Source organism: Dunckerocampus dactyliophorus, chromosome 11 (genome assembly GCF_027744805.1).
Source record: "Dunckerocampus dactyliophorus isolate RoL2022-P2 chromosome 11, RoL_Ddac_1.1, whole genome shotgun sequence".
NCBI classification, from domain to species: Eukaryota; Metazoa; Chordata; class Actinopteri; order Syngnathiformes; family Syngnathidae; genus Dunckerocampus; species Dunckerocampus dactyliophorus.
In genome coordinates this window covers 25,089,326-25,100,408 of record NC_072829.1, presented here as the reverse complement: position 1 = coordinate 25,100,408, position 11,083 = coordinate 25,089,326, and the positions used below count along the sequence as shown (strand labels likewise).

The window sequence follows — 11,083 nt, the reverse complement described above, 5'->3', positions numbered from 1 at the left end:
TAAGTGATTAACACATAATGAAGTCCATATTCAAGAGTAAACAATGAGTTTTAACGCTGGCTCAAACTAACAAAACACAAGAACACCAATATAGCATCCTCCATTCTGAAACAGTCAAAACATGACACAATCTAATGTGATCCAATACAAGGGCTGTATTTTTAAAAAAACAAACATACTTTTTATTTATTTATTTATTTTTTTTACAAAGGATAAGGAACAAGTGTGAGTCCTCCATCTATTTTCTTCTGCAGTCTCAGGTCCCACTGAGTGGGGGCCACTGAGGCATTACCAGCCAAGGTGTGAGACATCATCCTTCCAACGTGTCCTTGGACTCACCCAAAATAGATGTCCGAGCCACCTCAACCACCGCAGCTCTAATCTGAGTCCCTCTAGAATGATCTCTTCAAGTGTGAATTGCGTAATATTTCATGACATGGGATAACACAAAGGGTAAGCACACATTCACATAGTGGTGATGGGAGTTCGTAGTTAAACGTGTATACATGGATAAAATTGTATAAGGTCCTGGTCCAATGTGTGTATGAGGAAAGAGCTACTGTTGAACAATAACATGCTGCCAAGCGCAAGTTAGTGCAAGGGAATTTGGTCATGTCACCAAGACTGCACAGTAGAGGAGGGCAGTTCAATCCAAAGACCCACTAGTATCGGTATTGGATGGACACTGGCATGATGATATTGATTTTTTTAAAGGTCTCTTCTATGTATGTGTCTTATTCTGATTCTAATCATGATCAAGGTGAAAATCACACAATCACTCAATGACCTTGATCGGTGGCCAAGTAAAAATCATCAGTATCGCTATTGATTTGTATTTACTTGGTATTGAATCGATACCTGTAGTATCGCCCACCTTTACTGCACAGTGACAATGGTCAGTATGCCCAAAGAAAGTATCATCTTTCTTTCTGCACTCCAGCAGTTGCACTATTGGCTAATTGGTTTCATCCGCTTTGACAAGAGGCTCACACAAGTCTCTCTTCTCCATCATGGAATAGTCAAGCAGGGTAACATCACAGCCAGCGAATTCCAGTTTGGTTGGATTAGTGCAGATGCTGAAGTCTAGTTTCTTGGTAGCATCACCCCCAATTTCCTGCCCCTTGAGCCTAGCCGGGCTCTTGACACTACCAGGGGGCCTGCCGGGACTCACCTTATACCCCGCTGCTTTGGTGGTACCTACAGGCCTCCCTGGGCTGGTTTTAAACCCAGCAGCTCTTGTGGTCCCAGGTGGACGTCCAGTACTGGTGCGGTAGCCTGCTAACTTTGTGGTCCCCAGTGGCCTGCCTCTCTTCCCCGACTTCACTTTGGCTGTATTTTTCTTAGTGCCTGCAGCCACCCCGTTATTGGTTCTCACCGACTGAAGCTGAAAAGGATTCTGGGTGTCATGTAACTGACCTGCCACCACCTTGTGCATGCTCTGCGGCAAAGGGGCCAAGCCTGCAAGTGACAGATGCAAGCCGGAGTTTGTTGGGTAGAACTTGTTAGATTGGAGGCTGCATAAATCAAAACAGCTTGCAGGGTGACAGTCTTCTGCAGGTCCACTCATACAGTAGTCGCTGCTGCTGCTGCTACAGGTCACTTGATGCATCATTTTCTGTTGGGGTGCACCAAAATAACACAGGACCTAATGTTACACACTCAACCGTACATGCAAATACACATACTCTTTAGTTTAACACATAACGTACGACTAGTCAATGGAACTTAGCATGCACAAGTTAGGTAATATTACGCAATTTTACAAGAACACAACATTCACCGTACCTCAGTAGATGGAGGATACTACGCGGGAAAAGGTTAATGTCGAATCGTCATCAACTGACATGTCTGCAAACTACGCCCAGGGGTCCGCAAATAGGTGCGAGCGACGTTTGCAGCGCTTTCAAGCCTTCAGACAGTGGGCGAGGAGATGAGACAGGAAGCCATTTTTGCCTGACAAAATTCAATGGAACAAGACGCATTAACCACGCATGCGCAAACGTCTAACTTCCGGGAGTGTGAGGGAACGAAGCAGTAAACGTGCAAAGAAAATGTTCCACTGTATTTTAATTTGACAAAAAGGGATCGTAACCATCTTACAATACTACTTATGACACGTGACTAGACTCGCTTTAGCAACAAAACGAGTTCAACTGAGCAACACTAATTTTATTTGAATTTATGGACAGTGCACTTCATTCGCAGGGAATCGATTGACGTACTGGATTTTGTAAGATTAAATTTCCATCTGCAGTCCTTAAAAACTGATTGGGACTAAATGAGTTAACTAAAATATTAGATTTTAGTTTGAGATAAGAGCAGCTACAGCCTAAAAAGAATCCTGTCAAAATTGAGCATTATTAGGGTTGTCAATTTTTTTGAAGCATTTTTATTTATTTATTTAAATTGGATGTCAATGGATTGTACAACTCGACAATGCAAATAAAGATAAATCAGACACAACAAAGTAGGAGGTATGTTATGGAGAGATTTTATTAACATCCATATGAATTGGAGCACAGACACTGGATTTCTGCAGCAACTGCAGTGCTAAAACAAGTAGCAATTTACATCTATCAGCGTTATTTCCCATGATGGTCATTTCCAAAAGGATCCAAGATCAAGTCCACGGGGCTTAAGATTCTCTCATGAGCTTGGTCAGCTTCTGAATCTTTGTCTTAGTGGACATGTCAACGTACTTGTCTCCGATACTGACGATCATGCCGCCCAGGATGGATGGATCAGACTGTAAAGAGGATAGCATTTTAAGCTATTTCGTTACTGCTAATGCATACATCATAAATAAGTTATTTAAAAATAAAAATAGTTACAGGCTGAGAATGTGCTGCACATTAATTAATCAGCAAGTTGAGAAAAATTAACATGATGGCATGGTTGGAATGCCATCTTTATTGTAAGATAAGATACATAAAAGATATAAGTCCAGATTTATGCAAAATTCAGTTTTTAACAATGCTTCACATTATGCCACTTCATAGAGCACAGCTTTGTGATTTTTTTTTTTTAAATGCTTCGCTACACACCTTAAAAGAAAGGTCTAAGCCCTGCCAACTATCTGCCACTCAGCTACAGATGTGGGTTATGCATGCATGGTAAGCATGCAAGACGTTATGTATGCATGATGTTGCTGTTAAAATGTGCGTAATGTTAGCACTGGAGCTCACATAGCTATGCTAGTGTTGCTAATGTTTGTGTCCTGTGACACTGCTTAATTTTATGTTGTATGGGATACCTGGCATCTATTACATTGGACAAGTGCAGTTACAGTGTATATGTAAAAAGTGAATAATGTACACAATAGCGCTTCTAGACGCCACACACTTTTTGGAGGCCGGCATGGACAAACACAGCTCATTAACAATAATGCTACATACACAAAACTCAATTCCAGCACCAAGGCTAGATTTTGGCCAACACACTTCCAATACACTATTGTGGGACTTCTGAGACTTATTTACAATGGATGGAAAATTGTATTATGGGAGCTTTAAGACTAAAACTGTACCTTGGTCTCCAGCTTGATAATTTCCCCCTTTTGTAGAAATCCATTGAGTGCGACTTTCAGCTCGGCCAGATTAGCCTGATCCAAGGGCTAAAATGGATAGAACATTAAGTGTGTAGGACATAAAACTTTTAAAAAATCCATGAAGATGACCGCAACATCTGTACAACATACCTGAGCAGTGGTAACTGTGCAGATCACCTCACCACGGTGTGCGCTCATCATCTTGCCAAAAGCAGCGATGACGTCCCCAGTTAGAGGTAGACGGCCATTGTCGGACAAAACATCTGCAGAAACCAACAATATATTTCAGCATCAAAACCGATTAACACTGAACTACGATGCAAGGCAAGATGGATACACCATCAACAAACAGCCTCTTGACGTGGCCGAAAACACTGCGCAACTCGCGCAAGCAAACACCTGAGAATTAAGTGCGGCTTGAGGAACTCTGCCAAAGAGTCCAGTCCAGTGTCCGCCCACCACCACCCCACCATCAGCGGTTCTCTGACAACTCACCACGCCCTGCCACCCCAAAAACGGGCAAGCAAAGCATTGGCTCAAGCATGCACCTCATATGGACTGACCGGGTTTTTACTTTACTTTTATTGATTAGTGATTAAAAAAATTTTAATAAGGACTTGTATGATGTTATATACATATGATACAATTTTACTGCAGCAGCAGCCTGTAACAACCTATACCCATTACCTTATCCCCTATAGGAAAAATGTTAACGTGAAGCTCATAAGAACAGCCAAAGCGACACATTGAAACACTCTTGGTATGATATTTCTGTAGTAATGCAAAATAACATATATGACAACTCACTAATGAGGTTCACGGTGATCGAAGAGACTTTGGCCTTTGCAAGGGCATCAGTGAAGGTCTTCTGCTTGATGCTACGCTTCACATGAGGGTTCATGACCACACTGGAAAGTTTGGGATCCTTGATGAGGGCCTGTGGAAAAAGAAAAGCAATTCAACTGGGCATTCCACCAAATCTGCTTAAACTCTTTTACTTACATTTACTTTAACCAGCTCCTGTTCCACTTGGTCCAGTTTCTTCTGCTTACTAGCAGCTGAGAACAGAGCTGTGGCATAGCGGCCTTCCACTCCATACACTTGAATGGGTGGCTTGAATAGAAAAATAGTCAAATAGTGACAATCATTTACAATTCAATCCGTTGAAGGGGTGTCATGTTCCATATACTGTAGATTTGTACCTTGATCAGTTTTGTTGCGGGTCGGACGACTGATGTGCTAAACTGGCGGACCTACAGAAACAAATTACAAATTTTTTTAACATTAAAAACCAAGCAGGTGAGGGAATACACATTTAGTTTGCTTTGCACCGATTGCATTACTGCTAGCTGCTAGGCTAACACTTTAGCAGTCATTCAAGTGCAATGCGTGTATTTATTCATGCTATTCAGAGTCGACAGCTGGTACCCTTGAAGGGTTACAGTGTGTTAGTTACACTTTACAATATAAAAATATAGAGTACGAACCATTCTACATGTATAAAAATTAGTAAAATCATTGAACGTCTTACCTGCTGTCCTAGCATGTGTGCTGCCATTTTCTCCTCCAGCTGTCTCGAGCAGAGGTATAGACTGCGCATGTGCATATGAAAGGAGTCTTTCCATGGGTATTGTAGTCCTTGAAGAAACACCAACTATCAAATATATTACGACTGACGAGCAAATGACGAGCATTGCTACACAGTTAGCTGACTTTTTTAGGCAAACAAAGCTTGTAGTTTCTCTTATTTTCTCTCCCAACATTACACGGTGGACTTTGTTTTGATAGCACTCTATCTGGACGAGTTATTCAAAGGTGTGTGATATTGTTTCACTTCACGGTAGACATTCCAGCTATGTCAACTGTATTTTGCACATTTTGCGATCTAGGTTGGACTGCTACAGCTTTACAATGTTAGCTAGCTAACTGAGGAATTCATCTTCACTTCGCCATTAGGTTATGGCAGTTTCTCGATTTGTCCAAAAGAGGGCAGGCAACTCGTCAACCCCACACCTAAAACAGAGAGCACGTCAGGCCGACATCAATTCAGTGATGTAAAAAAACAAATAAACGCTAACATAATCTCCCTTGAAGTGATGACGTTTGGTAATATTAAAATAAGCATATATGGATTCTGTTAGGACGTAGTTAGGCCGATTCATGTTTGTCTCTTCTTTGGGATTCGAAAGGAGGCATCACATAGGACATGGACGACAGGTCAGTCAGCAAAGTGTTGGAAGAATGGATCGGACAACTGAAGGAGTGCAAGCAGTTGAAGGAAAATCAAGTCAGGGTACTTTGTGAAAAGGTAGGGTCACCTGTTTACAGGCTGCAATATGAAATGCTCATGAGGTGCCTTCGGCCCCCAATGTCAAGGCTATCGAGATCCTGGAAAAGGAGTCCAACGTGCAGGAGGTGGGATGCCCAGTGACAGTTTGTGGAGATGTTCACGGACAGTTTTATGACCTCATGGAGCTTTTTAAGATAGCCGGGACACCCCCAGACACTAACTATCTCTTCATGGGAGACTATGTTGATAGAGGTTATTACTGTGTGGAGACAGTGACACTCCTGGTTTGTCTGAAGGTACAAACACTGCATCACACTATGGATTATACAGACGGAAGAGAGTGCCTCTGACTATTTACATTGTGCCCACAGGTGAGGTTTCGTGAAAGAATCACCCTTCTGAGAGGGAACCATGAGAGTAGACAGATCACACATGTGTATGGCTTCTACGACGAGTGCTTGATGAAATATGGAAACGTCAATGTTTGGAAGTACTTTACCGATCTTTTCGATTATCTGCCCCTGACTGCCCTGGTAGATAACCAGGTGAGCGTCTGGTGCAGATTCCAGTCAACCACATCATGTGATACACTGCACTTCATTGTTGTCTTTTAGATTTTGTGCCTTCATGGAGGATTGTCTCCTTCCATAGTCACACTGGAAAACATCCGAGCGCTGGACCGCTTGCAGGAGGTTCCTCACGAGGTACAAATGTCAGTACAGCGGAACCTCTTATGGTCAAACGTCCTGTACCGGGATGCCTCAACCATCTACTTACGCAACCACGTAATTTTAATGTTAGCTGTCTATGTCGGAAAATACGCCGTTCAGATTTTGTGACATAACAATGGGGGTTCATTTGCATAAGCACTTACGCTAAGCAAGGACATCTAAGGGACTTCCCCCCCCTTATTCTTATGCATAATTCATCTCATTTAATATTTTTCACATGTGGAAAAGGTACTAGTATGAACAGGCAATAACACTGTTTTTGTCGCCCTTTTATTTAGGGTCCAATGTGTGACTTGTTATGGTCCGATCCAGATGACCACTATGGATGGGGCATCTCTCTCCGTGGTGCTGGTTACACCTTTGGGCAGGATATCTCAGAGTCGTTCAACCATGCAAATGACCTCAGTTTGGTTTCACGAGCACATCAGTTGGAGATGCAGGTGGTCTTTTTCGATACAGCTCGTATATTGGACCTCTTTAATTGTTCATAATGTCACGGCTTATACAGTATCTCCCAAAAGTGAATACAGTCATCCCTCGCCACTTTGGGCTTCCAAATTCGCAACTTCACTCTATCACGGTTTTTCAAAATATGCTAAAGAGATGGTTCAGAATTTTTGACATGAAGTTGTATGACATCCCCATCAGCATTGTCGTCCAATAACAGCGACTTACCCCCCAATTGGTCTCCTAAGTCCAGTTCTGGTCAGATTTCTGTGAAGGAGAACGTAGTTCCGCTTAATTGCTGGGGACAAGTAAGTAAAGAGTTTGGCGTCTCAAAACAATATGCGTTCAAAAGATTAAAACATTTGCATCACAAGAATGCCTTCTCAAAAAAATCATATTGTTTTGAGAAGCCAAACTCTTCACTTAATTGTCACCAGCAACTAAGCGGAACTACGTTCTTCATCACAGAGATCTGACCAGAACTGGACTTAGAAGACCAAGTGGGGGGTAAGTTGCTGTTATTGGACTACAGTGCTGATGGGGCTGTCATACAACTTCATGTCAGAAAAATCCAAACTATCCCTTTCATTAATAAATCATTGCTGTTTCGTGGTCGGCTACTATTATTAGCTAAAAATCTGCATATTTAAGCAGATTTTACATATTTTTGGCCTAAATGAAGCATTCAAGCATAAAAATGGGTGGTCACTAGGGGTCAATAATGTTAAATTATATTACATTGATGAGACAATAGCCGCTGCAGGAAGTACTAGTGTCCATAAGCTGGAACAACATCAAGGAACTCGCCCAATGCTAACGTGTAGTTATTTATTTTATGTTAATAACCGTATTTAGAAGGTCGCAAACAGGTTTTTTATGCTCTAACTACGAAAATATTTCATTTATTAATATTGAATCTTACTTCGTGGAAATTCACTTATCACGAACGGTTCTGGAACCAATTAACCGCGATAAACGAGGGATTACTGTACACCCTTCAAATTTCAGCCGCAATGTTATTATGGTGTATCATTTCAAGGGACAATACTATAGAAATGTAATTTGGATATCCTTTACAATAATCAGCTTGTATGGCAGTATTGATTTACTATTCAAAATGACTCACCACACAGCCATCATTGTCTAAATACTGTAGCTGGCAACACAAGTGAGTAGCAATATAGTTATGTCTTGTCTACAGTCAAGCATGGTGGTGGTAACATCTTGGTCTAGGACTGCATGAGTGCTGCCATCACTGGGTAGCTGTGGTTCATTGAGGGAAACATGAATTCCAACATGTACTGTGACATTGTGAAGCAGTGTTTGATGTCCTACCTTGCGAAACTGGTCATCATGGCAGTTTTTCCAACACAAGTACCAAGATAATTGTGTCTCGCCTACGGTCAAGCATGGTGGTGGTAGTGTCATGGTCTGGGGCTGCAGGAGCTGGTGAGCTGCAGTTCACCGAGGGAAACATGAAAGCCAGCATGATCCCTTTCCTTGTGAAATTTGTTGTTTTTCAACACGATAACATGACCAAACACACCCCATGATGGCAAGTACCTTGCTGAGGAAGTTGAAGGAGTAGGCAAGTATGTCTCCAGACCTGAGCCCAATTGAGCACTTTTGGAGCATCGTCAAGCAGAAGGAAGGTGGAGGAACGCAAGGTTTGTTAACACGGAGGAATGGAAGAGTATTCCATTAACAACCTGTGCACCTCTGGTGAATTCCATGCCCAAGAGGCTAAATATAACATTAAATATGAACACTTTGGACACAGTGACTGTGAGGTGTACTCGCTTGTGTTGCTAATGATTTGCTGTGTGTTGAGTCATTTTCAGTGGATAGAAAATCTATACAAGCTGTACACTGACTACTGTGAGTTATATCCACGTTTCATTGCTATAGTATAGTAATGTGAGGTGTTTACTCACTTTTAGGAGATTCTGTGTGCTGTATTGTGTGTGACGCATGTAGATTGATCATGTGACACTCATCGATCAGGGCTTCAACTGGCACCATGACAAAAATGTTGTGACCATCTTCAGTGCACCAAATTATTGTTACCGCTGTGGGAACAAGGCAGCGATCATGGAACTTGAAAACACACGGAAATGCTCCTTGTAAGTCACATGATTCTTTCCTCACTTCAAAGATATTGGCAAGCGACTGAAATGATGTGATTAAAGTGTGACATGTGACTCCGCCATAACTATCATATACGCTAACAAAAGATATCTTTGTTTTCCAGCCAACAGTTTGATCCCGCCCCTCGCAAAAGAGATACCCAAGTGTCGTGGCGATCGCCGCACTCCTTTAAAGATCTAAAGCTGGTGACCATGGGATGGCAACGCACATAACAGCCTGGGGCTCCGGCACTGAAAACACATTGTACTAAATATGTGCCATCATGGAAGGAGGAACACAACTATCACTCTGCACGTCCAACAATTACTATGCAAAACGTGTCAATTAGGGCAATAACACTTTGTGTAGTTACATTTGATTACCAGAGTGGTTTTTACTTTTCAGTCGCTGAGTAATGCAATGTTTGTTGACAACAGTTGTCACCAGCAATATACAGTGAATGACTGTCTTGCAGGCACAAATACACAAAGCAAACGATGAAGGCTTCTGCCAAAATCCCAGTGAATATTTTGTCTAACACGTTAAAGTAATGACAAAAAATGTCTGCTTCTATGAAACTGCTGTAAATATATATGGTTTGAGCTACCTCAGCCTGAATCAATCAGTTTAGATTTTGGGGCTTTTAATCCTTTAAATGTCAGTATGTGTACATGGCTAGCTTATGTAGCACTAGTGTTAAAAGCTTTTTTACATATTATTGAACATCACTATAAAAATACACACACGATTTCAATAGCAAGTCAACCTTGCAGAAAATACGATTATAGTACAAGGTGTGACATTTTGCTGCATGCTGTAAAAGGGAATAAGTAGCACCATCTTGTGGACAAAAATAAAATAAAGCCAGTAGTCCAAATGGAAATGTTACCATCAAGGATTGCATTAGTTTTTGTTGAGATAAATGTGGGATCAAAAATGGCATTTTCAGTGGATTTCAATGGGAAATTTTTTCATCATTAGGAATCAAATGTTTTTTCTGGAGCATGTTTTGTGTTCCCTACACACTGTTAAACTGCTCACTGTAGGAACAAAAATTGGTTAATGTAGCCTTGAAATAGAACTGAAATTAGCTTAACATTTTTCTTTATCTTTCTCAAGCTGCTGTGTCTCCGCTGAAAGTCTTTTGCCGACTACCAGGAGCGGCCTGCCTCACACTTTGAAAACGCCTGCGCTAACACATCCATCCAGCCACCCACTTTCTATGCTGCTTGGCCTCACAAGGCTCACTATGTAAGCTGGGGCCTATCCCAGCTGACTTTGGGCAAGAGGCGGGGGACACTCTGGTCGCCAGCCAATCGCGAGGCACATACAGACAAGCTATTTTCCATATGCCTATGGACAATTTAATAGTCTCCAATTAACCTAACATGCATATTGTTGGAATGTGGGAGGAAACCAGAGCACCTGGAGAAAACCCACGCATGAGGGGAACAGAGATGCCCAACACGGATCGTTCCAATCTCATTGTGTGGTCAACATGCTAAGCACTAGGCCACCGTTCGGCCGTGCAAACACATCTTGAAGTTAAAAAAATTATAAAAATCCTGATTAACTGATCAATTAGAAAAATGTCCATGTTTGCTTCAAGGCCACTAAAAACACTTCAATTTGACCTATTTGAAAAGTACCAACCAAGCTCCCCAATGGAATGTATTAAATATATAAACACATCAAAAAAAAAATATATATATAGCAGCTAGATTATATAGCGGTGGATAAATGAATAGAATTGTCCTTGCTTTTACCACCAACCACCAACCTCGTGCATTAAGTAACCTCCCGTGTGAGCACTACCGGAAGCTGTGTATAAAAATAAAAGCCTCTTGATGGAAAAGTGTCGTGTATTTGCTAGCAGTATACTTTAATGTGTTTTACAGCAAAAATCATGGATAAGATATGTTATTTGCCGTGATGTCTGTC

General features: G+C 41.6%; 3 protein-coding genes across 12 annotated transcripts; 1 reads left to right on the top strand and 2 right to left on the bottom strand.

The window, feature by feature from the left end:
* Positions 1-158: 158 nt before the first annotated feature.
* Positions 159-1,967, bottom strand: LOC129190175 (UPF0461 protein C5orf24 homolog). The gene is made up of 2 exons (XM_054792652.1): positions 1,786-1,967; positions 159-1,615 (listed from the first exon to the last, which is right to left on the bottom strand). The coding sequence occupies exon 2, from the start codon at positions 1,610-1,612 to the stop codon at positions 956-958; it is 657 nt and encodes a 218-aa protein (XP_054648627.1). The 5' UTR covers positions 1,613-1,615; positions 1,786-1,967; the 3' UTR covers positions 159-955.
* Positions 1,968-2,475: 508 nt separating this feature from the next.
* atp5po (ATP synthase peripheral stalk subunit OSCP) lies at positions 2,476-5,190 on the bottom strand. Its single transcript, XM_054792651.1, has 7 exons — positions 5,079-5,190; positions 4,750-4,800; positions 4,550-4,660; positions 4,355-4,484; positions 3,698-3,810; positions 3,527-3,613; positions 2,476-2,746 (listed from the first exon to the last, which is right to left on the bottom strand). The coding sequence occupies exons 1-7, from the start codon at positions 5,151-5,153 to the stop codon at positions 2,636-2,638; spliced, it is 678 nt and encodes a 225-aa protein (XP_054648626.1). The 5' UTR covers positions 5,154-5,190; the 3' UTR covers positions 2,476-2,635.
* Positions 5,126-10,996, top strand: LOC129190168 (serine/threonine-protein phosphatase 2A catalytic subunit beta isoform-like). 10 transcript variants are annotated; one of them, XM_054792643.1, is made up of 9 exons: positions 5,185-5,362; positions 5,737-5,855; positions 5,924-6,133; positions 6,209-6,382; positions 6,452-6,622; positions 6,847-7,008; positions 9,020-9,138; positions 9,267-9,348; positions 10,262-10,996. In XM_054792643.1, exons 2-9 carry the CDS (start codon positions 5,754-5,756, stop codon positions 10,277-10,279), a joined length of 1,038 nt encoding a protein of 345 aa, XP_054648618.1. In that variant the 5' UTR covers positions 5,185-5,362; positions 5,737-5,753; the 3' UTR covers positions 10,280-10,996. The 10 variants fall into 10 exon arrangements, 7 of the variants coding, with proteins under 7 accessions (XP_054648616.1, XP_054648618.1, XP_054648619.1 ...); XM_054792641.1 differs by lacking the exon at positions 5,185-5,362 and adding an exon at positions 5,126-5,174 and having other exon boundaries at positions 9,267-10,996; XR_008572949.1 differs by lacking the exon at positions 10,262-10,996 and having other exon boundaries at positions 6,452-6,549; positions 9,267-9,343.
* Positions 10,997-11,083: the final 87 nt, after the last annotated feature.

Coding starts and splice junctions, on each gene's coding strand:
- LOC129190175 (XM_054792652.1), bottom strand. CDS start 1,612: ATGATGCATCAAGTGACCTGTAGCAGCAGCAGCAGCGACTACTGTATG.
- atp5po (XM_054792651.1), bottom strand. CDS start 5,153: ATGCACATGCGCAGTCTATACCTCTGCTCGAGACAGCTGGAGGAGAAA. Junction 4,801..5,078: donor CACACATGCTAGGACAGCAG/GTAAGACGTTCA, acceptor TTGTTTCTGTAG/GTCCGCCAGTTTAGCACATC. Junction 4,485..4,549: donor AGGAGCTGGTTAAAGTAAAT/GTAAGTAAAAGA, acceptor CTTTTTCCACAG/GCCCTCATCAAGGATCCCAA.
- LOC129190168 (XM_054792641.1), top strand. CDS start 5,754: ATGGACGACAGGTCAGTCAGCAAAGTGTTGGAAGAATGGATCGGACAA. Junction 6,134..6,208: donor CACTCCTGGTTTGTCTGAAG/GTACAAACACTG, acceptor TTGTGCCCACAG/GTGAGGTTTCGTGAAAGAAT. Junction 6,383..6,451: donor CTGCCCTGGTAGATAACCAG/GTGAGCGTCTGG, acceptor GTTGTCTTTTAG/ATTTTGTGCCTTCATGGAGG.